Here is a 27263-nt window from a genome sequence, read left to right as displayed (position 1 = left end):
GTTGTTAGTACCTACATGGACCACGACGACTGGGTCCTCCCTCTCCCACTGCAAGTTCATCTCCAGCCCTAAGCTGATGTCCCAAAACCTAGCACTCGGCAGGCAGCACAGCTGTCTGGACTCATGCTCTTTGCTGCAGAGAATGGTGTCAATCCCTCTGACTATACTATCCCTTACAACCACTACATTCCTTTTTGCTCCCTTCACTTTAATGACTTCCTGTACCATGGTGTCATGGCCAGTTAGCTCATCTATCCTGCAGCCCCCATTCTCATCCAAACAAGCTGAAAAAGCCTCAAACCTGTTGGACAATTGCATGGGCTGAGATTTCTGCATTCCTGCCCTAAGTCTCCTTACCTGCCTCACTCGCAGTCGCACTTTCCTGTCCCTGACCGAATCAGAAGACCCTGTCCTAAGAGGTGTGACTGCCTGCTGGTTCATAGAATCCAGGTATCTTTCCCCCTCCCTGAAGCGTTGCAGTGTCTGTAGTTCAGCCTCCAGGTCATAAACTTTGAGCTGAAGCCACTCAAATGTCAAACACTTACTGCAGATGTGTTTGCCATGCATCAAACAGACATCCAGGAGTACACACATGCTGCAGCTGTGACACATCACCTATCCTGACATCTTTAATGTGATCTAATTAACTATTTAATTATTTTATTCAATCATGTATTTTACTTTTGTGTTTATATATTTTATTAACCTTACCACCAGTTGCTAGACTTTTTGAGCCTTAGGAATAAAATAAACCTTCGTCACTTACCATATACTCACCAAATAACCAGCTTCACCTGTAGCAGAGCACAACCACTTGCTGAAAGCTGAGAAAGAAAGCAAAAGAGCACCTCTTTCCTTTCCTTTCCTAACTCCCAGCACTCTATTCTAAGTCACACTTCTTGCAGTAAACCTTACCTAAACCACCTCTTTCCACCTATGCCCATTTGGAACCAAATTCCTAAATATACTTGCTCTCTCTGTCTCACTCAGGCCGAAGCCTCCCTTCACTGATCGTGTGCCTCTTACTGATATGAATTAGCAATATGAATTATGTATGTGTTGTATGTGCAGACCCCAGAAAAAGAAAAATTTATCTTTAAAAATAGAGATTGGGTCTTGGAGACTGGGAATTCCCAGTAGGCCTCAGCATTCTCCACCCATGCACCTGCCCTGTAAAGGCCGTACATGCGCAGATCATTCCTTTTTGCGATCTTTGGCTTCTGCGCATGTGCTGGCCAGAGCACATATGCTGTTGGGGCATATTCTCATTTTCAGGCCAGGAACCAGCAGTTTGATCTTATTCAACTTTTTAGATTTAAAGGGAGCCCTGTGCAGAAGGGAAAGAACGACCCCAAAAGTGAAACAGCGAGAAACGGTGTCAGATGACTCCGAAGGAAAACACCATTACACAGTGAGGCACAGGAGAAGCTGAACACAAGAGTGGGAATTGCAGAGAGCAGACTTCCTAGAAGAAAAGCAGAAAGTCCCAGAAACCAGGGAGAGGGACAGAAGAAAGTCCCAGGAAGACACTGAAGTCAAGGAAAAAGAACAAGCATCTGAACTGGTCCTGTTCAGTGAAATTGAAAGTAAGGGGTAGAGGCTCCGAATTAAAGAGAGAAAGCTGCAGGAGCAGAATCATGGCAAAATGGGCTTGTGAGAAGCCATTGGACCTGAAGAGACAGCCATAAGTTTGCGGCTCCTTACTATGGGCATGTGAAGCAGTGGTGTTCCGTTGGTATGGCTGAGTATATGAGTGTGTGCGTGGAAGGCGAAGCTTGAGTGCATGTGGCAAGTCAGGGGAGAGGAACATCGGAAGGAAAGTTCACAACCCTGGAGGTGGACCCTTGTAGAAGGCATCCGAGAGAAAGCATCATTTGCGAGAAGATTTTAAAGTGAGTTCTTCAAGAATAGCGATTGGAAACCCCTTGTGAAAGACGGAGTTCAGTGAGATGGGTTGGCTCACAGTGTGACAAGTGTCTGGAGAGAGTTAATGAGCGATCCATAGCATCTGTTTGGGGTGGCATCTGTCACATGGTTTCAGAGTGTGGTGTGTCTGACCACAGGTCACCTATTGGTTTACATGGACTGTGCACTTACTGTGAACATTAGAGCACAAGATAGCTTTTTGTAAGGATAACACAAATCTGTATATACCTGTAAAGGTATAGTTGTGGTTGAAAGAGTATTGTAATATAGTTCACCGTTTCCTGATTAATAAATATCTTATTCTTTTGTTAAAAGTTTATCAGCTGATTCCTGTGGCTCTGTTCAGTGGCTACTCGCCACATTTCTGTACAAAAAATAAAAGTTAGGATCTACCAAGCTATGTTTCACCCTGGGATCTGACTTGTCCAGTAGTAACATCAGTGAAATAGATAGCAACAATGTGACCCTATTCCCTACAGCCTTTCTGGCTTGAAGTGCCTGATTGTAAGAGTTATAAGGTTGTAAGTAAAAGATACAATATTATTCCTGTTTTTTTCTCGATAGTCTCTGTGTGCCCAGTATTCAGCAGAAAGACGTGAAGAAGAAAAGATGTGTGATCACCTAATAAGAGCTGCAAAGTATCGAGATCATGTGACATCCACTCAGCTGATACAGAAGATTATCAACATATTGACAGACAAGCAAGGTGCTTGGGGAAGCTCTTCGCTAAGGTAAATCCACTGGTTTAAACTTCTAGTTTGGTTCAGAATTGGGTTGCTGTGAGGATTTGCATGAGCTTGAGCTTCAGTGAGTATACCTTAACACATCTTGAAATATAATGTTAGAAGTCATTAAACTTAAACATGGAGATTATAAATATGTTTAGTCCATTGCTACACTCCTGATGGAGCTATTCAATTCAACGTGCTGATATATTACCTCAAGGTTTCATCAAATACACCAGATGTAATCGTACTGAGGCCATGAAGGAAGGACAAATGCTTAAGTATTTATCAGGAAAGTACAATCATGATTTGCTCTATTCTAATGACTGTGATTACCTTACATGTATGTTAAAATATTGCACTGCATTTATATTAAATGTACTTTTTTTAAGAGGTAAGTGCTTCACAGTGTAAGTGTGCCATTAGCACAGATTGATTACTTGGCTAAGTATCCATAGTAATTGACTGTGGCCTGTGTCTTCATATAGATCATGTTGTCTCAAACTCATAGAGTTGATAGTGGATGCTCCCTCTGATGTACCTGACAACTGTTTTTGATCCTAAATTTAACTAATTGAGATTAAAATTACAAAACACTTATTGATGTTCATTGTGTTTGAATTTACTTGATAGCTTTTGGTTAAATTACATTTAAACCTGAAATTGTTTTTGAAAGAAAATAAAGAACGAAGACTTGAACGATAAACCGCAAATGTATTTAATTGTATTTGATTAAATGTTGAAGCAAGGAAAGACTGAGTTTATTCAACACAAAATGTGATTATACAGCGAGGAAAAATTTCTTTCAAATTTTTGAGCTCTTGGATCCCACAAAACTATTTTATTTAAATTATTTAATGGCTCTCAAATAGTTGTTATTCTCTCCAATTGATTAGGAAAATGCAGTTAATACATTGACTTTAAAAAATTGGATACTGACATTGCCTAACATAAATAATTCAGAAAAAACCTAAAACATTCCTTTGATTTCTCATGTGTTCTAGAAACAATGGCCAGGATTTTTAGGATGGTAGTGTTTCCCATCCTACCATCCAAAGAGTCAGTGGGGAACACATTCCCGTTGACATTGTCTGCCCGCAGTGATTTCATGCTCCAACGAGCATTAATTGGCTGCAGATGGGACTTTCACCCCTCACTCAGAAGAAAGTCCCGCCTTCAAGAGCTGCCAGCCAATCTGATTGGACTGCATGCATTCCCTGGAGCCGAAATCCCGGGATTCCAGGAAGAGGTAAGTTTTGGGGTCTCAGGGTGGGGAGGGTAAGGGAGGCCTGGGAGGGGTGGACAGTGGGGGATTGTGGTGTTGGAGAAGCTGGGTTGGGGAGGGACGTCCTGTGGTTACTGGACCATAAGTGTGGGCGTGGCTCCTGAAGTTAAAAGGGGTTTCCTGATAGAGATGAAGGCCCCCACCCCCCGCCTTCCCACCCAAGGCCTGAAGCAAATTATTTTCGGGCTTCCCCCGAATCCGGAACTTCTCCCTCCAGCCTAACAATTGAAGCTGGATGGGAAACTGCCCTTAAATGATCAATACTTGGCCACTTAACGGCCTCAGTTGGAGCAAGGGTGGGGAAAATTGCAGAGAGGTTGGGGCAGGTGAGAGCCCAGCGGGAAGCCCATCTAAGGAATTTTATGCCCCCCCCCACCCCTTCCCTCATCTACAAGCCCACTAGCAGGGGAGCCTAAAATTCATGCCAGTGTTTTTCATTGAAAATTTAACTTTATAGAAATATTGTTCCAAATTCCAAATATACCCAGAGTGATTTATGTTTTGGACTAACCCTGTAACTTTAGGGGCGATACTTAAGAACTGCAGTGGAGGCTTGCAGTAGACTTTAAAGATTAGGAAAGTTGTTGGATGATTAAAGCATCTGGCCCAGTCTAGCAAAGAGCGTGTCAGCTCACATGAGAGTAGGACTGTTGTGATCAGTATTGACAATTTGTCGGAAAGGCCCTGAAGTTCCAAAATGTTGCAAAAGATGGCATAAATAACAAGTTGTGCCATTTTGTACTGAGAAAATTCATGTTTAAGTAACTTAACTCAGAACTTCACTAAGCATTAATTTTCTCAACCTGCGCTGCATTCCCAAGTTGTATTACCGAAAACCCTACTTAACTTAGCTCCATTCCATTGAATATGCAGCCAACAGAAATTTTGTTTGCAATTTTCTTTGACTAATTTCTTTCTGAAGTTCCCCATACTGCTATACATTTCTGAAACCAAGAATTTTAAGAACCCTTCCCATTTCACCATTTCCAGAAGAAACAATCATCATCTTCAATGGCCTTTCCATCCAGGACAACACTCTTGACCATAATTACGGAAGGGGACTCAGCAGAGACAGAAGGTCTTGAGAAAGAGGCACCATGCATGGAGACACCAGTCCACTCATTGTTGCCTGTATGCACCCCCATTCCCCACACCACTACAATCCCGCCGGAGTTTTCAGGCAATGCATTTTTGAGAGAATTAATGGAGCTGTATGCACAGAGAGTTCATCAGGTCTGTGTGATTCTTAATGTTGACTAAAGTTGTGGTCTACATCCTTGAAAGGCATTAACCATTGAGATGAAGATACTGTACTTCACTGTTCTAGATCCTTCTGATCATCGACAGGAGGCCTACATAACATAATTTAGGGAGATGTAAGGTCATATATTCAGATGGTGACAGATTACTCTTGGCAAAGCACTGCATGTATGGCATGTTCTGGGAGGAATAAATAAGCAGAGTCATTTAGTTCCACAGGCTTGCTAGCTTCCCCAGGATTCAGGGGCCTTCAGTCGGACCTGTGCGGCAATGAAAACCCTTGAGAACCAAGTGACTTGCATCAATAAGAAGACGTCCATTATATCCAACAGTGAATACTGAAAGTGAATGCCCAGCACGTGGAGAGATGTCGTAACATGTTCATCTGGCTTGGACCATCATCTTATTTGGACAGGAGAGGCGAGTCGGTGGTTTGATTTTAGTGGATAAGACCAAACCGTTAATGCCATATTTGATGATATCACTCCAGGTGATGTAAAACTAGGCGGAAGAGTGTTCAATCATGTAGCCATCAGGATGGTGGAGGGAAGGACCTTAGGGGATTCTAAAGGTGCCTTGATATGTCAGATGGTGCGCAAATGCATGTGCTGAAAAGGTAACAAAGGCAGATGTGGTCTGCTGTGCTCCGCACAACTTTGCATCCAGAGAAGGTTTGAGCCTGAACGCATCTAAGGAGGGACACGTGGAACCAGAAGATCCTGAGTGTCAGGTGCCAAATTCAAGGGTCATGCACGCTTGGGTGAGTTGGTGTTTTGAGAAGCCAAGCTGTCATAGGCAATCCTGGCAGAGATGTTTAAAGACTGCATCCACAAAGCCTGAATGTTTAGTTTGTGCCATCCACAGTTTTTTAAAAATTTATTCTTTTGCAGGTTGTGGGTGTTGTTGGTTAGGCTAGCATTTGTTGCCCCTTCCCTAATGTCCCTTGAGAAGTTGGTGGTGAGCTGCCACCTTGAACTGCTGTAGTCCATGTGGTGTAGGAATACCCACAGTGCTGTTAGGAAAAGAGTTCAGCCAGTGACAGTAAGGGAATGGTGATAGGGTTCAAGCTCAGGTTAGTCTGTGGCATGGAGGGGAACTTTCAGGTGGTGGTGTTCCCATTCTAGGTGGAAGAGATTGTGTGTTTGCAAAGCACTGTTGAAGGATGCATGGTAAGTTGCTGCAGTGCATCTTGTATATGGTGCACATTGCTGTCATTGTACGTCAGTGGTGGAGGGAGTGAATTTTTGAAGTGGTGGATGGGGTGCCGTTGAAGCTGGCTGCTTTGTCCTTGATGGCATTGAGTTTCTTAAGTTTTGTTGGAGTTGCACTTATCCAGGAAAATGGAGAGTATTACATCACACTCCTAACTTGTGCCTTGTAGATGGTGTACAGGTTTTGGGGAGTCAGGAAATGAGTTACTTGCTGCAGAATTCCAAGCCTCTGACCTGCACTTGTAGCCACAGCAGTTAAATGGCTGGTCTAGTTCTGTTTCTGATCAATGGCAACTGCCAGGATGTTGATAGTGGGGAATTCAGCAATGGTAATGCCATTGATTTTCAAGGGGAGATGGTTAGATTCTCCCTTGTTGGTGATGGCCATTGTGTGGCGTGTATGTTACCTGCCACTTATCAGCCCAAGCCTGTATGTTATCCAGGCCTTGCTGCATATGGGCATGGACTGCATCAGTATCTGAGGAGTTGCAAATGGTACTGAACATTATGCAATCATCAACGAGCATTCCCACTTCTGACCTTATGATGAACAGGAGGTCATTGATGAAACAGCTGAAGATGGTTGGGCTAGGATAGTACCCTGAGGAACTCCTGCACCAATGTCCTGTGGTTGAGATAATTGACCTCTAACAAACCTTGGAACTGTAACCTTTAAGAGACACACTGATCTTTAAGTGATTGCAATATATAATGTGATAGTAGGTTTATAAAAACTGGCAAGATCTTAAAAAAAATTAAGCAAGGATGCTTAAACATCCTGTTCACACACATGGCCTAGGACAAGCAGGCTTATAAAATATCAGAAAAATGTACTGAATTGAACATTGTTACAATTGTTGTACTGAAAACATTTTATTGTAGAACTGCTAATGATTTGTGTTAGATTTAAAAGTGCTGGGATTGATCTATTTGTAACTCCTGTAGCAATTTTTTGTTGTACTTTAAGATTAAGGTCCATTAAATAAAAGTTCAAGACGTAAAGACCTGCATCAATAAATGTGAACAGAATATTGCAATATCAAACTTTATGCAGTGATTGCAAGAGCAGTGGCATTTTTTAGCAGCCCCTTGGAGTACAGAGTAGTGGATTCAATATACAGAGTGTCATCCTTTTCTTTTAAGACACATGTGCACTCCCCAGGCATGTAGTCAAGCCTTGCTGCTGGTTGTTTTCTCAGAACAGCAAAGATTAAAGTCATGGACTCCAGATTCTGGGCTGATAGGTTACGGGCAAATGGATTTCTGCCTACAGCAGCCGACTCCTAGTATGGAGTTTATGTTTACTGTGCCTCAAGACTGTCCTCCAGAATCAGTTTCTCCTCTTGTTGCTTCACCAGCTCCTCCTCTATGTTGTCTTTCCTCCTCGTACTCATCCTCCACCAGCACCAACCTCACCCTTGCTTTCCTGGGCTGCTTTGGACCTGTGGGACAAAAATGCATGAGATTAAAATAGTTGAATGTGTCCTGATGATCCAATGCCAAGGGAAAGTTGGATCTGTATTAAGGAGCATGAAAATATAACAGAGGATTGGGTACCTACCTCAGACTAATGCTGCCCACTTCGACCTTTGTCACAGACACAGTAGTGCATGAAACAGCATGACTTTTTCCATGTGAATGAGGTGGGGTCAGCATGGGGATTCTTGCCATGTTATTCTCCATGGCATTGTGCACCATTTGCCCTGCAAAGACAAAAGGAAATTAACATTAAAAATTATTTCATGTGAAGTTTGCTTTTAAAAAAGGATTTGATTTTTCAAACAATTGTGCAGTGTTCAATAAATCTTGCTCGAATATGCTGCTGCAATCCTGACTTTTTTTGGGTGTGAGTCCAGGAATTTACAGTGTTTTTACAGCCAGAGTTCATCTACCTCTACCAGACCTCCCTTTCATCCTTATGACTGCCATTACAGTCCCTCTTTGATCACACTTTGGATCACCACTCTACTAATTTTGTCTCAGGGCCCATTTTTGTCTGATGAGGCCTCGACAACACACCTTCACACCTTGGGATTTATTTTTATATTAAAGGATGTTGTATAAATACTAGTGGTGGAAAATTGAGTTCTACAGCGATTGTATTTTTGGCCACAATAGCATTTCAAGTTCAAAGTTGTGTCCACGTTTTGTGCGCATACTTCTGGTACGGGCTGGGCATGACATTTTGGTAAGCCATTAGCTGCTCTGCTGGAAGTACACTGTTGCAGATTGTGATGTCGATAAACATTTAATGCTGATTTAACTCTAACAGTGCCAGGTCTGGCAGCATCTGTGGAGAGAGAAACACTCCAGAAGTAGTCACTATCACTGACCACTTCTCCTCTAGAGATCTTCCCTCCAAAAAAAAAGTTTCTCTCTCCACAGATGCTACCAGACCTGCTGAGTTTTTCTACTATTTTCTGCTTATATTTCAGATTTCCAGCACCCGCAGTATTTTACTTTTATCTTAGTGCCATTTTGATCTGAAAACACCTACCCTCTCTTTACCCCACGTGGTTAAGTGTGTGTTCAGCATCAGGAAGGACCGCTACACTAGTGCTATTTAAAGGGATCCTCAACCGCTTTCAGGTTACTTGCTGACTGTTGCTGAGTTAGGAGAAATGTTTGGATGTTTATATGATTACTTCAAGTTGCAGAGGCTTACAGGGAGTAGTGTTGCACGTGCTGGAGGCCTTGATTCAGTGATTCTGCTCAACCACTTGCTGCCAGTTATAGATGCTGTAGCTTCTACCCTACTTGGTCTTCAGCATAACTGGGGGAATGAATAGAGGTGACGGAGAGGAACAGAAGTCAATTGGAGAGGGAGCAGGATCAGATGTGGAAGGGCTTTCAACAGCAGATCATATCCACCCACTATCTTCAGGGAGAAATTTTCTGATCCCAACCCCTGAGAGAAGCAGCGTGTGCAATGTCTTTGTTTCACGAAACATTGCCACCTGTTACAGGTAGAATTGTCATCTCAGTAGGGTGAGGTTGACATTGCTAGTGGCTGTTAAAGATGATGATGATTATGAAATTACTCACTTAAGGCTCCTTTCAGGCACCATCTTGCAGTTGTATAAGGGAGCTCGCTGCTCCATATGCAAACAGAGGAAAATACATTAAATTCTATCCTTCCAGAAAGAACCACTGAGTGTGATTGACTGTATGCATCACTTTGTGGGTACTGCGTGTAATTTCAAAGATGTACCACAACCACAAAGGGCTCCACTCCCTCAGTGTCCGACTGTTGTGTGACCATAATCAGTGCATCATGCAGGTCAGTGCTCACTATTCTGGAAGCTGTCAAAATGCCTTTATTCTGTGGCAGCCTCTGTACCATCAGCATTTGAGCCAACATGGGAAAGCGCAGTGTGGCTACTGGATGCCACATGTCATCAGTATGCATATAACGAGAGCCATGCTGCCTTACAAAATGTAATTGAACAGACAGTTGAGGTGCTTTAGAAGCACTTACACTGCCTCAGCTACTTAGGAGGAGTGCTGCAGTACATGCCAGAGCACATATCGCAAGTTGTTGTGGTCTGCTGCATCCTGCAGAACCTTGCCATCATAGGGACACAGCTCTTGCTACTGGGTATATGAGGAGCAGAAGAGGAAGAGTGGAGACAACCAACACATCCCCTTCCTGGCCGGGCTGTCTGTGATTGGCTCATCCTCCTGTGGTACCAGTGAACATGACCCAATTTCCCATTCAACATTGTTTCTACAGCTTATCTTCCCTCTGTTGCTGAATCATCTGATAACCCATAGAAAAGTCAACTAATCACCCTATTGTGCATCTCCTTTGGATCCTGTGTTCCATGTGCATTTTCCTGAATTAGTGCCTGCCTAATGGCTGTGACACAGCTAGTAGAAGCCTGTGACTTTCAGTGGAAGTGATTGCAGATGGCTTTGCAGGATGACCGTACACAGCTCTTGCCCTAAAAGCACTAGGTCATGACTGTGCCACTTTAGCATTGCTGCCAGTAGTCTGGGCTGGCTGACTGACAGGCAACAACAAGGGCAAGCAACGAGAGGATGAGTGCTGTTGTCCTAAAACAGGACAGCAGGTTCATGCTCCATGGTGCCATTTCACCATCACCGCCCGCACCCCCCCCTCCAACTTTCTGGGCTGCAGCATGAGCAATCCTAGCAAGGCTTTGAAGAATAGATTGCTGGACTGCTGTGAGACCCTACAAGCTCTTTTGAACACTGATATGTGCAGCCATGATGGCAGCGAGATGAACCTGCATGACTTCAACACTGAGCTTCTACAACAGCACCTAGACATTACATGGCTTTTGCTTCCACTGCAATAGGAGCTGAGATATCAGCCATCGGACGCTATATCATGGTTGGGCCCACAAGTGAAGTTGTCCACTGCTTCCGCACTGGAAAGGATGGGCTCCAAGCTCCACACGAATTAGTATGCAAGGTTGGTGCCAGACAACAACAATGTCAGCAGGCTCTCTAGCCGGCCTGCCAATGTACCATGCATTTCGTGTGCATGCCATCAGCCTTTTCCTGTACACTGCCCCATCAAAGTCCTCACCTGAGTCCTCTGCAGTAGAATTTGTGTGACTTTGCCTTCACGTGCACAGGCATCTGCGCTGCTGTTTCCCCTGTCTTGACTGCAGACCACACTTAACCTCTGTCCCCTTCTTGCAGATTCCACCTCTGAACTATCCTCTAAAGTATTCAGTGTTCAGTAGTATCTGAGCTGGTGCCAGCAAGTGCAACAGCGAGTGATTTTTTTTTATCATCTGTCTTTTTTCTTCTACTTCCTGCTGCTGCTCCACTGCCTGGCTAGTTTGCAGTTCATGGATATCTGAAAGGTGGGAGTGAGGGGGGCAAACAAGTGATGCATATTTAAATCAACTGCATCTTTGTAAGTGAGAAGAGTTTGTGCGATGAGGGGCAAGTGGGATACAAGTAAGATGGTTAGGTATGTGAGCATTGTGTCATTTTCAGTGGTTTCAGCCCTTCCACTAACCACATCCTCAATCACAGCTGCTCCAGTGATGACGAGCACCATCTCTTCCATCACGGTGAGGACGTGTAACCGTGCCTGTCCCCTGCTGGTTAGGTGCCTCTGCCTGTAGATGTGCACCAACTGCAAGAGGGAGGGAAATGTGTCAGTGAATATGATGCAGTGTATTTGGTCATGGTTGAATAGCTGGCAGTGTGTTTGTGTGAGGTTTGCAGCAGTGCAGACTGGCAAGAGGTTGAGCTGAAGATGTGAATGTGAAGTATGAGTCATTGTTGATCGAAATTCACCCACCCCACCCTAGCCGACCCTCCATCTTCAACAACCAACTATCTCGATCAACGATGACTCATACTTCACATTCATACCTTTACCTCAACCTCATGCCATTTCACACTGCTGCAAGCCTCACACCCACACCTTACAGCTTGTGTACACTGCCAGTTATTCAACCATGACCTAACCCAAACACATTGCCAGATGAAATAGTCCAGCAACTAATCTGTGACTAGTTAATGATCTCTTTTAAGTAACACTGCTATGGGGTCCTTGAATTATTAACCAGCTTTGTGAAAGTGCCATGTGAAAACAGTAGGTCATTAGAATACAATAGAGCATTGTCTCTATAATATTTTACAAGTAAGTTCAATAGTCTCATATCTGCCAACCTATAAAACTCAAAATAGCTGACTACAATTTCAAAAAAAGCTGACACAGGGCAAAAAAGCTGACAACACAAAATATTGTACAACTGTAAGATGGCTTTGAATAAAACCTTATGACCAAGGCCATTGCTGCAAAGGAACAGAATACTTTAAATTTCTTTTATTACATTGGATTTCATTTTTTTTATTGTTTTCAAAATGCCTTCTGCAATTTGGTTGATTTTTCAATGAAAACTCATATCAAGTGCCCTCTTATATGTTGCAGATGAAAAGGAGTATTTGGAACAGGAGTGCATTGGTGCAAAAACTTGCTAGAACAGTAGAAAGGACAGGAGGCTAGGAATAAGTGGAAAGATGGCTCTGTTAATTAGTGATGGTATTAGTACCTTAGATATGCATGACCTAAGTTCAGGAAACCAAGATGTAGAAGCAGTTTGGGTAGTGATGAGAAATGATAAAGGCAAAAAGTCACTTGTGGGTTACGGGCTCTCTAATAGTAACCACATGGCAGGACAGAGTACAAAGGAAGAGATAATGGGAGCTTGTCAGAAAGGTACGGTGATAATCATGCGGGATTTTAATCTACATGTAGACTGGAAAAATCAGATGGGCAAAGGTAGCCTAGTTGAGGAGTTCATAGAATGTTTTTGCTACACTTTCTGAGAACAACACTTTCTGGAGCCAACCAGAGAGCAAGCTTTACTAGGTGTGGTATTGTGCAACACAATAAGATTCACTGATGACTTCATACTAAAAGCACCCCTAGGTAGCAGTGATCATAATACGATTGAATTTTCATTTAGTTTGAAGCAGAGAAGCATGGGTCCAAGACTAGTATTTTAAACTTAAGGGCAATTATGAGGACACAAAAGCAGAACTAGTGAAAGTGAGCTGGCAAATTAGGTTAAGGGATAAGTCAAAAGAGATGTAGGGGCAGACATTTAAAAGAATATTTCGGAATACAGAGACTAGATACATTCCAACAAGAGAAAAAAATTCTAAGTGGAGTATTCACCATCCGTGATTAACTAGAAAAGTTAAAGGTCGTATCAAACTTAAAGAAAAAGCATATAATTGTGCAAAGATTGGACAGAATATAAAAACAGCAAAGAATGACTAAAAGATTGATAAGGAGGGAAAAATTAGAGTATGAGAGAAAGCTAGTTAGAAAGATGAAAACAGATAGTAAGAGTTTCTGTAGATATTTTAAAAATAAAAGAGCTAACAAAAAGTGAGCATTTGTCCTATAGAAAGTGAGTCTGGGGAATTAATAATGGAAAATAAGGAGATGGCAGATGAATTGAACAGGTATTTTGCACCAGTCTTTACTACAGAGGATACAGTAACACCCAGAAATAGCTGGAAATCAGGAAATGGAAGGGAGGGAGGAACTTATCACCAGGGAAGTGGTACTGAGCAAATTTTTTAAGCAAAACTGGTAAGTACCCAGGTCCTGATGGACTTCATCCTCGGGTCTTAAAAGAAGTAGCTAATGAGGTAGTTGATGTTTTGGTTTTAATTTTCCAAAATTCCCTAGATTCAAGGAGGCCCAATTAGATTAGAAAATAATGAAAGCAATTCTGTTATTCAAAAAGGGAGCGAGACAGAAAGCAGGAAATTATAAGCCAGTTAGCTTATCATCCGAATTAGGGAAAATGTTAGAAGCTATTATTGAAGACATTATAGCAGAATACTTAGAAAAATTCAAGGTAATCAGGCAGAGTCAACAAGATTTTGTGAAAGGGAGATTGTGTTTAACCAACTTATTGGAATTCTTTGAAGAAGGAACATATGCTGTGGATAAAAGGGAACCAGTGAATGTACTGTACTTAGATTTACAGAAGGCATTTGACAAGGTGCCACATCAAAAGTTATTGCAGAAAATAAAAGCTCATGATGTAGGGGTAACATATTGACATGAATAAAAGATTGGCTAGCAAACAGGAAACAGAGTAGGCATAAATGGGTCATTTTCTGGTTGACAAGATATAATGAATGGTGTGCCACAGGGATCGGTCCTGAGGCCTCAGCTTTTTACAATTAATATAAATGACTTGGATGAAAAGACTGAAGATATGGTTGCTAAATTTGCTGATGACACAAAGACAGATAGGAAAGTAAGTTATGAAGAGGAAATAATGTGGCTACAAAGAGATATGGATTGGTTAAGTGAGTGGGCAAAGATCTGCCAAATAAGGTATAATGTGGGAAATGTGAAATTGTCTATTTTGGCAGGAAGAATAAAAAAGCATATTATCTAAATGGTGAGAGATTACAGAGCTCTGAGACCCAACGAGTACAAGGTTCTTATAGCCTGTTTGGAAGAGGGCAAAATCTTTCTTTTCTTTCATTGGATATGAGCATTACTGGCTAGGCCAGCATTTATTACCTAAAACAAAAACAGAATTACCTGGAAAAACTCAGCAGGTCCAGCAGCATCGGCGAAGAAGAAAAGATCCCTAGTTGCCCTTGAGAAGGTGGTGGTGAGCCAGCGCCTTGACCTGCTGCAGTCCATGTGGTGTAGGTACACCCACAGTACTGTGAGAAAGGGAGTTCCAGGATTTTGGCTCATTGATAGTGAAGGAGCGGTGATATGGTTCCAGGTCAGGCTGGTTCGTGGCTTGAGGGGGAAACTTGAAGGTGGTGGTGGCGTTCCTATGCATCTGCTGTTCTTGTCCTTCTTGGTGGTAAAGGTTGCGGGTTTGGAAGGTGCTGTCGACAGAGCCTTGATGAGTATCTGCAGTGCACCTCGTCAGTTGTACACACTGATGTCACTCTGCGTCATTGGTGGAAGGAGTGAATGTTTATGGATGGGGTACCAATCAATTGGGCTGCTTTGCTTTGGATGGTGTCCAGTTTTTTGAATGTTGTGGGAGCTGCATTCACCCAAACAAGTGGACAGTATCCCATCATGCTCCTGACTTGCACCTTGTAGATGACGGACAGACTGTAGGGAGTCAGGAGGTGAGTTACTCAGCGTAGAACTTGCAGCTTCTGGCCTCCTCTTTTGGCCACAGTATTTATATGGCTGATCCAGTTCAGTTTCTCGTCAGTGGTAATGCCCAGGAAGTTGAAGTGTTGGATTCAGAGATGGTTATGCCATTGAATGTCATGGGGAGATGGCTGGATTCTCTCTTGCTGAAGATAGTCATTGCCTGGCACTTGTGTGCCACAAACATACCTTGCCACCTACCAGTGCAATCCTGAATGTTGTCCAGCTTTGCCTCCAATTATGGGATTGGTCAGTGACCATCTGCTTCAGGCTGGGAGTCCCCAGCCAGTAAGGTGGTGACCCACCAATGCCTGCTTTTCTTAGCATGGGAGGATAAGGGATTTTTGTCTCGATGAGCATACAAACAAAAAAGAGACATTTTACAGCTTGGAAGCTGGAACATCATGGCTGTGTGCCCTTGCATGAACAGTGACCCACGTTCTACAGTTAATGTAGGCAGAACTGCACTGATTGACTATGAGCTATGCAAGTTGAGTGTCGCCTTTGCTGCTCTACAGGAGACCAGATTAGCTGGCACACAATCTGGTGTAGGCTTTGCAGTCAACAACAGATTGATGCAGTCAATTGAGCCACCAGTATCAACTTCTGAATGCCTCATCTCTCTGTGTCTGTGATCTGTTTGGAAGCCTTGTGCACTTATGCACTTGGATGCCAATGTCTTAGATGAAAATCAATTCTGTGACTCTACATAATGTTCTGGAGCATGTTCCATATGGCAAGAAGTTATTTCTCCTAGGTGATTTCAACAGAGATCCATACTCAATGTGCATTGGTCATCATGGGGTGGGCAATGGACAACAACTTCTTGAGTTCTGTGCCTAGCATGAACTCTGCATCACCGACGCTTTCTTTCAGGGCAAACATCGCCACAAGGCATCATGGCCTTGAGCAGCAGGATCCTTCTCCACAATCGAACACTCCACTCTACCCAGGCCTCTTCAAAGGTGCTCATTTTCTAGTGCCCTCGGAAGCTGCCTGGTGACTTCCTTGAGGAGATCTGTCTGTTTTCCTCATTGAAACAACAACATCTTGCATTTCTGTAAGCGTTCAATGTTGTAAAGCATCTCAAGCTGATTTCCAGGAGTGTTATCAAACATAATTTGTCATCTTAAAACATATGGTGATATTAGAAGAGGTGAGCAAAAATGTAGGTTTTATGGAGTGTCCTAAAAAATATAGGTATTTGGAAAGGTTTAAGGAGGGAATTCTAGAGCTTAGGGCTGAGGGAGCAGAAGGCATAACCACCCATGGTGGAGTGAGAGGCTAGAATTGAAGGAATGCAGAGATCCCAGAGGGTTATTAGGGCTGAAGAATGATGATGAGCCACAAGGACATATAGGGATTTGAAACTTGCAAAATTGAGCCTTTGCCAGACTGTGTGACAACATAAAAGCAAAATACTGCGGATGCTGGAAATCTATGAAATGTGACAACATAATTCAGCAATCACAGAGGTTATAAGTGAATGGGACTTAATGCAAGTTAAGATACGGGCAGCAGAGATGTGGAGTTATTGCCCCTCATCCCAGCAATTTCAGCCTACATAAACTGCCATGTTTCCTCTCCTCTGATTTCCCCAACTGCTTGTCATCATTCAGTTTCATCTGTTCATCAACTCTTCCCTAGAGAGTGGTGAAGCCTGAATTACATATTCTTGATTGACAAGGTAGTCAAAGGATACAGGGGGTTAGAAGGAAAATGGAGTTGAGGCCACAATCAGATCAGCCAGGATAATCATATGGTGGAAGAGGCTCAAGGGGCCAAATGGTCTACTCCTGCTCTTTATTCGTATGTTCGTATATTCGCTCACAGACATGCCCACCTCACTGACCTGTGACCCACCCAATTTTGAGGTCTTTATCACTGGCTAGAATTTGTAAGCACTGCCTCATTTCCTTAATTACATTTCCTTGTCCGCCTTCAAATCTCCCATTATCACCTTCACTTCCTGGAAGAAAAACTAGTTCCAAGCCCTTCTCCTCAAGGCTGCTGTCTGTCCACCTACTTACCAGCTCTTTATTCCTTTGACTGCTGATCCTCAAGAATTATGGTTGTCTCATGCCCTAACACCATCTTCATATGAGGGCCAAAAGCTCGAATGCATATGTCACATCACCACTCTTGCTATCCCCTATCAGAAAGACCTTGACGACTGAAATAAAGGTCACCTGTTCCTTTTTACAGTCTAATGATTCTGTTACTCAAGGATTATTCTGGTATGCAAGCATATTTCCAAACTCCTGTTCTCCACTGCAAACCATCTCCTCAATCTCTACCATCCTTACATTTATATAATGTGTCTAACATTGAAAAACATCCCAAAGTACTTGACGGCAGTTTAACCCAAAAATGCACACCAAGCCAATGAACTGGCAAAAAGCTTACTTAGGGATGTGTTTTATGGAAGATCTTAAATAAGGAGGTGGAGGGGCAGAAGTGTTATGAAATTTCATAAAATGGGGCCTCTTGGCTGAAGACAAGAATGCCAGTGATGTGGTGAAGGGAAGAGCAATGCACAGGAGGTTGGACCTAAAGGAATATTGAGTTCAGAATTGGGGTTGTAGGGCTGGGGGAGTTTGCGTAAATGAGGAGGGATGAGGCCATGAAGAAATTTGAATCTGAGGATGAGAATTTTAAATCTGAGTTACTGGGGGACTGGGAACTTATATAGGGCAGTGAGAATAGAAGTGAAGGATGTCAGACTTGGTGAGCCTAGGATATGGTCGGATTTTATATTTACGACAGGTGCAATTTGGGAGAATATTGAATAATCAAGTCTGCTGGTGGTAAAAGCAAGGATTGGAGTTTGTTGTCTTTCTAAAGAGCTCATGGATTTTTTTTGTCTCCAAGTTTATAGCTATCAGTTCAACTACTTAAGCTCCTCTTCTCTCTGATCACACTCCCAACTGAACCTCTACCCCATGCCTGACTATTTCCATTCAGCTTGCACCAAACTCATCTCTTCCATGAGGCTGATATCCTGCTTCCTTGATAACTCCTAACTCTCGTCTTAACCACACCTGATTACAATTCTGTGCCCATTGGTTGCTAATTTCCTCAACTATTCCTTCTCCTTGGCCAACAGCCACCAACATTGCACTTTTAAAAAAAAACCCTGTTTTGATCCTTCTGCCTTTTTAAATGCCTCTCCTTCTCTAACCTCCCTTTCCTCTCAAATTCTGGAATATGTTGTATCCAACAGTTCCCGTCCCGCACTCCTTGTTTAAATCCCTTCAATCAGATTTTTCCAGTGCAAATCATTGAAAAATGCTCTTGATTAAATTCCAATGCGCACTACGCCTTGGCAACTTTTCTGCAACCTTTGATGGGGTCAGCTATAATATCCTCTTAAGCTATTTCCACCTGTTATTGCCCCTCAGAGTTCCATCTCTACAAGTCTCAACATTTCTCAACACATATCTTGCAATGGTATCACTTCCAGTGTGCGCCTAGTATTCTACCTTTGGCCCCCTCCTACTCCTCTTCTGGACATTGGCCCTGGGCAGCATTGTCAAGGTTTGATCATGTATATGTTGACTACACAGTTTTACCTCTTCACTGTTCTTTGCTCCACAATGTTGTGATGCTGTCCGTCTGATACAATTGTGGATGAACCAGAATTTTTTACTTGTATCTAGCTGAAGTTGAAATGTAATCTTGTTTCGGCCCCACTAAATACTCACGGCTCTATTGATCCCATGCATGATGCATTGCTCTTGTTCTCTCATGCAAATTGAAACTATCACCTGTCAGGAGTCAAATTTTGGCTGTTCTTCCTGAAAGTCCTTTATTTGTATTTGTTCTTGGGAACTGACCATCAGCAAGGCTACATATATTGTCCATCCCAGGATCCTCAACCACATCCGCCACATTTCCCACACTTCTGCCCCCACCCCCTTCCCTCCCTCCCTGAAACCACAATAGTGTTCCCCATCCTCACCTTCCACCCCGCCAATCTTTGTACTCAACGGATCATTTTCCGCCGTGTCCACCGCATTCAGTGTGATGCTACCACCAAACACATAATCCCCTCCCCTCACCTCCCATTTCAGCATTCCGAAGGGATCGTTCTCCGTGATACCCTGGTCGACTGCTCAGCCATCCCCAAGATCCTTCTCACAGCATCTTTCCATGTCAACACAGGATTTGTAACACCTGCCCTTTTGCCTCCTCTCTCCTCTCTAAGGCCCCAAATACTCCTACCAGGTGAAACAGCAATTTATGTGTACTACTTTCAATCTAGCCGACTGTATTTGCTGTTCACAATGTGGTCTCTTCTACATTGGGGAGACCAAATGCAGGTTGGGTGACCGCTTTGCAGAACACCTCTGTTCTGTCCACAAGCATGACCTTGTGTACCTGGTAGTTTGTCATTTTAATTCTCCACCTTACTGTTGCACTGACATCCTTGTCCTTGGTCAGGCACTGTTGTGGTGAGAGACAACGTAATTGTCAGGAACAGCACCTTATCTTTCAGTTAGGCACTTGATAGCCTTCTGAATTCAACATTGCTTGTTTCATTTTTATCCTTTCATTTTGCAGCAGACCTCTTCTAGGCACATCTTATGTTTCCTTTTTTCTTTTCTTGCCCCATCACCACTCCTTTTGGCCCTGGATGACTAACTTTTCTGTCATTCAATCTCTCCTGTTTTCCATCCCATAACAGACCTTCCTTTTGTCCTTGTCCCATCCACCACTTGCTCTAAACTTACTACATCTCTAACTTTTCCCAGTTCTGGAAGGCCACATACCTGAAACAGTGACTCTGTTTCTCTCTCTACACAGATGCTGCTAGATCTGCTGAGTTTTTTCCCCTCACCTTTCCATTTCAGATTTCCAGCATCTGCAGTATTCTGCTTTTTGACGTATTGTCCATCCATAGTTACCACAACCTTCAACCACAGCTGTACATGCAGTGGTAATTGTAATGGATTGACTTCAAAGAGCAACTAAGTTGGTGTGGGACTGAAGTCAGATTGGACAAGGTTTCTTTCCCTGAAAAATCAGGTGGTTTTTTTCTTGAGTCCAAATTCTTGAGCTACCACTGAAAAGTTGAATTTTGTGAATTATTAATCCAGCAAGAGGTAATAAGAATAGCAAACCTTGCCAACGGCATAGATAGGGAGAGATTGTTCCAGCTCGTCAAAGGATCGAGAATGAGACGGCACATATTTTAAAGTGATTGTAAAAGAAGCAAATGCGATGTGAAAAAAATCTTTGGGTCTGGAATGAACTACCTGGAAACATGGTGGAGCCAGCTTCGACCAAGGCATTCAAGAGGACATTAGATGATTATTTGAATAGAAACCATGTGCAGGGCAACGTGCGAGAGAATGGCACTAAGTCATAATGCTCATTCATGAGCCAGTGTAGGCATGATGGACTGAATGGCCTTCTGCACCATAACAATTCTGTGATTTTGATTCTGGGTGCACTGCGTTTAATACTTCGCTTTTAATAGTAAAGATTAGTTTCAGTTAACTTTAAGCAGTTGCACATGAATTTTGTGTTGTTTAAGAAACAGATTTTGAAAATTTATAAGCGTTTTAGAAAATGTTGGGACTTAATAGCAACTGTTTCTTCAAATTTAGTTATGGTTACAGCCACTCCCTGTTCAAAATAATGTTTGCTTCTCAATTTAGGGTTATTTCATATACATATATTTAAAATGTATTAAGTAATGATCTAGCCAAACTATTTTACTGGTCCACTTATATAAAAGCATTGTTGATCATCAACTATCAATAGAACAAATATACATATACATACAGTTGCTGTATACAGCATGCTATATACATAAGAAACACTGTTAACAGCTGAGAAGGAGCTACCTGGAGTGCACTTTTGACTGGAGCAGTGAAAGAGAAAATAAGAACCCTGGATATGAGGGAAAATTGATTATATGCAGAAACCACTCACTAAAATTTTTATCAAATGCCATGCAAGAGGATCTCTCGCATATCATCAAAGAAGGAACTTTTGAGTACTATTTTTAACGTTAAGTTTTTATTTCCCTTCAACACTATTTTCCCTTGTTCATTATTTCTTCAATGTGCAACGTCACAGAAATGGGATGAGCAGCATCTCGCAATATTAGTTTGTGAACTCAGGTCCACATACATGTGGAAAGACAATGTTTGCTAAGGTCTTTAAGTGAGAGAATGATGAGTTGCAGATTGCCATTGTTTTAAGATTACTACTGACTTGAAGAAATAAATATTCAAGAGTGTGATGATCAAAGAGAAATTGTAAGCCATAAGCATCATTTTTATCATGACAAGAATGTGTTCAGAGCTAAATATTGCCTATTTTTATACTGGCGGTTTAATTTTAAAAACTTGACACCTTTTAAAAAAGGTTTTCATAATTGTGTTATGCAGTTAGTTGTACAGGTGGCCCCTTGTGCACACAAAACCAATCTTCTTCTGGACTCGGTTTTGAATCTCTAATACCTGCCCATTAATGTTATTTATTTTTGCTTTGATATTGATGACTTTCCTAATGCCATGTGATCACTAGGCTGCGACGCTGGCAGTTTGCCTGGGATTGCCAGTGGTTTTAATAAATCACAATCAGACTTGTGTCATTACATCAATATTTTTCGTCAATTATGTAGAAGGTCAGGTGCTGCATTCAGTGTAGGAGCCCCTGTATGTGGCGTTCGAGAACCATCTGGTACTGCATCATAACTGTAGGCAGGGAAAAAGAATCCAATTTCTACCATTTAAACTAGCTGAATAAATTCTGCCTGTTTGTGGATAATGCTTTCCTGATTATAACCTTCAGAACATGCTGAATTTGCCCTTATACATATTCCCAGAAGTTTTGTTTCAATATAAGCAGAAAATAAAAATTATTTTCTGTGAAACAGATGGGAATTATTGTTTCTACACAGCAGGTCCCTAATATTTTTTGACACTCAATGACCTGCCTCCATGCAGTTTGTGTCTTCATATCCAGCTTAAACCAGTTTCCACTGCAAAAAGAAAGAGCAAGGTTTTTTTGGATTTCTGACACCCAGAGACTTGCTCTAGCCAAGGTATTCTACAAATATTGTTGTATGCCTTTCTCTATCACTGCTAGGAGATTTCAGTAAGTAAGCAGACCTGTTCATACATTACAGTCACCTGTGGTGAGACTTGGGAAAAACCAGAATGCCTGATATAAGAAAAAATTGGTGGAATAAGCAAAAGGAGGTTCCAAATGAGCAGAGTGGCAGAAGTAATTTTTTGCTGTGCACAGAGCAGGCATTGTGTTTATTTGGGTCAGGAGACAAATCATCTTTCATGTAGATGACACTTGGTAAAGTGGCTGAATGTGCGAAGGATGAAGAGAGATGATGGAGAATACTGGATTGAAGTCTCTAAGGACGTACTCCCCTTTTCTCATATCGTCCTTCATTGCATTCTAATAGGCTGACTAATGTACCATGGAAATTCACTCTTGGTATTGAGAAAACTGGCATTTTGCTCTCCAGCAAAGGCATCTACCTCACAACTATTAAGCATGTAATATATTTCCTGAATGCCTCAGAAATGCAAAGTGCTATGAAAATGTGGATGCAGAACAGCATTTACACATTTTCTGTAATCTAATTTAGGCTAGCAGACTAGCTAGATTTTAAATGCAGGCTTTGGCTGTAGCAGCATACACAAATATGTTCTAATGGATGCCCTTAAGCAAGAGGCGTCTCTGCCTTTAGGGACATTCATCTTTTTCTGTGTCACAAACTTGCTGGCAAAATCTTTGTGATGCTCTCTCCAATTTTTCTTCAGTAAATCAAATCTTCCTTCCTTCAGAAAGATGAATGCTCTGAGGTTGGGGTGTTACAAAAAAAAATCAATGCAGGCAAAATTGAAACAGTATGCCTTCATATTGATTGGCCTTGTGAAATCGAAACTAACAGCTTTGTAACTGTTCCAGTGGACAGTTAGCTGACCTGTAATGGACAAACTATCAATATTAGCATTACTATTTTATCTTGCAGTATGTCATTTTAGAGCCAAGCAGCTTTGATATGAACGCCTGGTCTGAAATTTAAATGTAACGTGTAAAATGTGCACTGTTCTCTTTCATTCTCTTTACATAGATAGTAAATTGAAAATAGTGAATTGATGTGCAAATGAAAATCAATAGCTTAAAAGAACACCTAATATTTGCACTTAATTTTATTTATTTGAAGATTTTGGGGAATATTGGTTTAATTCAGACAAGATAGGACGTCAAAATGAAAACAAATGCTAGATATCTTAAAATTACTCACTTCAACAGCAACTCAATTCTATATTAAACAAGACTATCAAGAATATTTATATAACAGTTCTCCAGCTTTTTCTGTTTCATAGTGTACTGCATTTTATGTGCGTTAAGTATTGAAATTCTACTGTTTTTGTGCAATTATTGTAATATTCAGATCTCCAAATTGGTGTAGGAGTGGATTTTGGGAGGCAAATTCCTTTGTTTCTGTTTAGTTTGAATTGCCAAGTGAATGAATACATGATCTGTTCTACAAAATTAAACCAGTCAGCTTTTCATCTAAGATTGCAGTAATTCCAATCTCAAGCTTCCTGCATGTTTTCTTGGCAAATTATTGGAACATTTATTTGGATTCAGTTATACTATATTTTGGCAGAGTAGTATGGTGATTGTAACATATTGCATTCTTATAGAGTGACTTAAAATACCTTTCCTTCAAATTTTGCCTTAATTAAATTAATGCCTTTAATAAATACTAACAAATGTTTGGACACTTTGGGTAATGTTGGACATCAGTTAAAAGAAGTCCTTTGGAATTTGGGCTGCAAACCACAACGTGATCTGCTGTCAGTGTGCTCATTGCTTTCGAATGTCAGCTTTAAAAAATCAGTCGGTAGTTCCTAATGGACTTTCCATTATACTTAAAGGGTAATGTGATATGTAACATTGTGTAGTGAAAAAACATTAAAGGTTGAACAGGGATAGGTAGTAGTTAAATAAAATCATAGAATAGAATAGTTGCAACACAGGGGGAGCCCATTGGGTCATTGAGCCAATGCTGTCTCTGGAAGTCCCTCTCCCCCTGCCCTCTCGTAGCTGTGCTATTTTATTTTCTCTTTCCTATGCTTATTCAATTCCCTTTTGAAAGTGATGATTGAACTTGTCTCCTCCACCCTTTCAGGTAGTGCACTTATGTTGTAACCATGTGCTGTGTTTTTAAAAGAAAGAATTCTTGATGTTGCCTTCCATCCTTTTGCCAAACACCTTAAATCTGCTCGACCCTTCTGCCAATAGGAACAGTTTCTCTCTATCAGCACTGTCTAGACCCCTCAGGATTTTGAACACTTATATCAAATCTCCTCCCGACCTCCAGCTTCAATCTATCCACATGACTGAAGCCCCTAACCCCTGCCACCATTGTTAGAAATCTTTTCTGCAGCCTATCTCATGCATTTTTACTCTTCCTAAAGTGCAGTTTGTGGAATTGGACACAATACTCCCTGAGGACAGCCCATTGTTTTATAAGGTTCATTATAATTTCCTTAATTCTCTATGCCTCTATTTATAAACCTCTGAATCCCGTTTGCCTTTTTAGCCACTTTCTCAATCTGCCCTGCCACCTTCAATGATTTACACACATATACCACCAGGTCCCTCTGCTCCTGCACCCTTTATTTTATCTTAATTCATTTTTCCTACCAAAATGTATCACTTTGCAGTTCTCTGCATTCATTTTCATCTGTCATGTGTCCATCCATTCCACCAGCCTATCTATGCGCTCTTGAAGTTTATCACTATCCTCACCACATTTAAGTATTTTTGTCATCTGCAAGCTCTGAAATTGTGCCTTGCACACCGAAGTCCAAGTTGATATATATATTTTATATATATATTGTTCCTTTTATTCCATGAGCGTTAACTTTGCTGGCAAGCCTATTATGTGGCAGTTTACCAAAAGCCTTTTGGAAGTCCATATACAACGCATCAATCTCATACTGTCATCAATCCTCTCTGATACCTCATCAAAAAACTCGATTAAAATTAGTTAGATGTGATTTGTCCTTAACAAATCCATGCTGGCTATCCTTAATTAATCCCCACAAGACCATAAGACCTAGGAGCAGAAATTAGGCCATTCAGCCCACCGAGTCTGCTCTGCCATTCAATCATGGCTGATAAGTTTCTCAACCCCATTCTCCCGCCTTCTCCCCGTAACCTTTGATCCCCTTACCAATCAAGAACCTATCTATCTCCGTCTTAAATATACTCAATGACCTGGCCTCCACAGCCTTCTGTGGCAATGAATTCCATAGATTCACCATTCTCTGGCTAAAGAAGTTTCTCCTCATCTCTGTTCTAAAAGGTCTTCCCTTTACTCTGAGGTTGTGCCCTCGGGTCCTAGTCTCTCCTACTAATGGAAACATCTTCCCCACATCCACTCTATTCAGCCCTTTCAGTATTCTGTAAATTTCAATCAGATCCCCCATATCCTTCTAATCTCCATCGATTATAGACCCAGAGTCCTCAAACGTTCCTCATATGTTAAGCCTTTCATTCCTGGGATCGTTCTCGTGAACCTCCTCTGGACCCTTTCCAGGGCCAGCACATCCTTCCTGAGATACGGGGCCCAAAATTGCTCACAATATTCTAAATGTGGTCTGACCAGAACCTTATAAAGCCTCAGCAGCACATCCCTGCTTTTGTATTCTAGTCCTCTCAAAATAAATGCCAACCTTGCATTTGTCTTCCTAACTACCGACTCAACCTGCAAGTTAACCTTAAGAGAATCCTGGACTAGGACTCCCAAGTCCCTTTGCACTCCAGATTTCTGAATTCTCTCCCCATTTAGAAAATAGTCTATGCCTCTATTCTTCCTACCAAAGTGCATGACCTCACACTTGCCCACGTTGTATTCCATCTGCCACTTCTTTGCCCATTCTCCTAAACTGTCCAAATCCTTCTGCAGCCTCCCCGCCTCCTCAATACTACCTGTCCCTCCACCTATCTTTGTGTCATCTGCAAACTTAGCCAGGATGCCCTCAATTCCTTCATCTAGATCATTAGTCTATAAAGTGAAAAGTTGTGGTCCCAACACTGACCCCTGCGGAACTCCACTAGTCACCAGCCGCCATCCTGAGAAGGACCCCCTTATCCCCACTCTCTGCCTCCTGTCAGACAGCCAATCTTCTATCCATGATAGTACCTTGCCTCTAACACCATGGGCTCTTATCTTACCGAGCAGCCTCCTGTGCGGCACCTTGTCAAAGGCCTTCTGGAAGTCCAAGTAGATAACATCCATTGGCTCTCCTTTGTCTAACCTAATCACTACCTCCTCAAAGAATTCTAACAGATTTGTCAGGCATGACCTCCCCTTGATGAAACCATGCTGACTTTGTCCTATTTTATCATGCACTTCCAAGTATTCTGAAATCTCCTCCTTAATAATGGACTCTAAAATCTTACCAACGACCGAGGTCAGGCTAATCGGCCTGTAATTTCCTGTCTTTTGCCTCACTCCCTTCTTAAACAGGGGAGTTACAATAGTGATTTTCAAGTCCTCTGGGACCCTCCCTGATTCCAGTGATTCCTGAAAGATCACCACTAACGCCTCCACTATCTGTTCTGCTATCTCCTTCAGAACTCTGGGGTGCAATCCATCTGGCCAAGGTGATTTATCCACCTTCAGACCTTTCAGTTTTCCTAGCACCTTCTCCTTGGTATTGGCCACCATACTCACCTCTGCCCCCCGACTCTCTTGAACTTTGGGGATGTTACTCGTGTCTTCCACCGTGAAGACTGACGCAAAGTACCTATTCAGTTCCTCCGCCATTTCTTTGTTCCCCGCTACTACTTCTCCAGCGTCATTTTCCAGCAGCCCAATGTCCACTTTTGCCTCTCTTTTACCCTTTATATATCTAAAAAAAACTCTTGCAATCTTCTTTTATGTTATTGGCTAGTTTGCCCTCATATTTAATCTTCTCCCTCCTTATTTCTTTTTTAGTTGTCCTCTGTTGGTCTTTGTAGGCTTCCCAATCTCCTGGTTTCCCACTGCTCTTCGCCGCTTTGTATGCTTTCTCTTTGGCTTTTATGCTGTCCCTGACTTCTCTTGTCAGCCATGGTTGCCTCGTCCTCCCTTTAGTATGCTTCTTCTTCCTAGGGATGAATTTTTGCTGTGTCTCCCAAATTACTCCCAGAAACTCCTGCCATTGCTG

General features: G+C 42.0%; 1 protein-coding gene across 2 annotated transcripts in view; it reads left to right on the top strand.

Annotated features, from left to right (window-relative positions):
- Positions 1 to 27263, top strand: part of lrba (LPS responsive beige-like anchor protein) — a 917803-nt gene that overhangs the window by 422805 nt on the left and 467735 nt on the right. For both annotated transcript variants that reach the window (XM_041200623.1, XM_041200530.1), the window contains exon 36: positions 2491 to 2657. In XM_041200623.1, the coding sequence (XP_041056557.1) occupies positions 2491 to 2657 (167 nt within the window). The remainder of the gene's footprint in view (positions 1 to 2490; positions 2658 to 27263) is intronic.

Source organism: Carcharodon carcharias, chromosome 1, assembly GCF_017639515.1.
Source record: "Carcharodon carcharias isolate sCarCar2 chromosome 1, sCarCar2.pri, whole genome shotgun sequence".
NCBI classification, from domain to species: Eukaryota; Metazoa; Chordata; class Chondrichthyes; order Lamniformes; family Lamnidae; genus Carcharodon; species Carcharodon carcharias.
The sequence above is the reverse complement of the archived record's forward strand: the minus strand, read 5'-3'. Positions and strand labels throughout refer to the sequence as shown.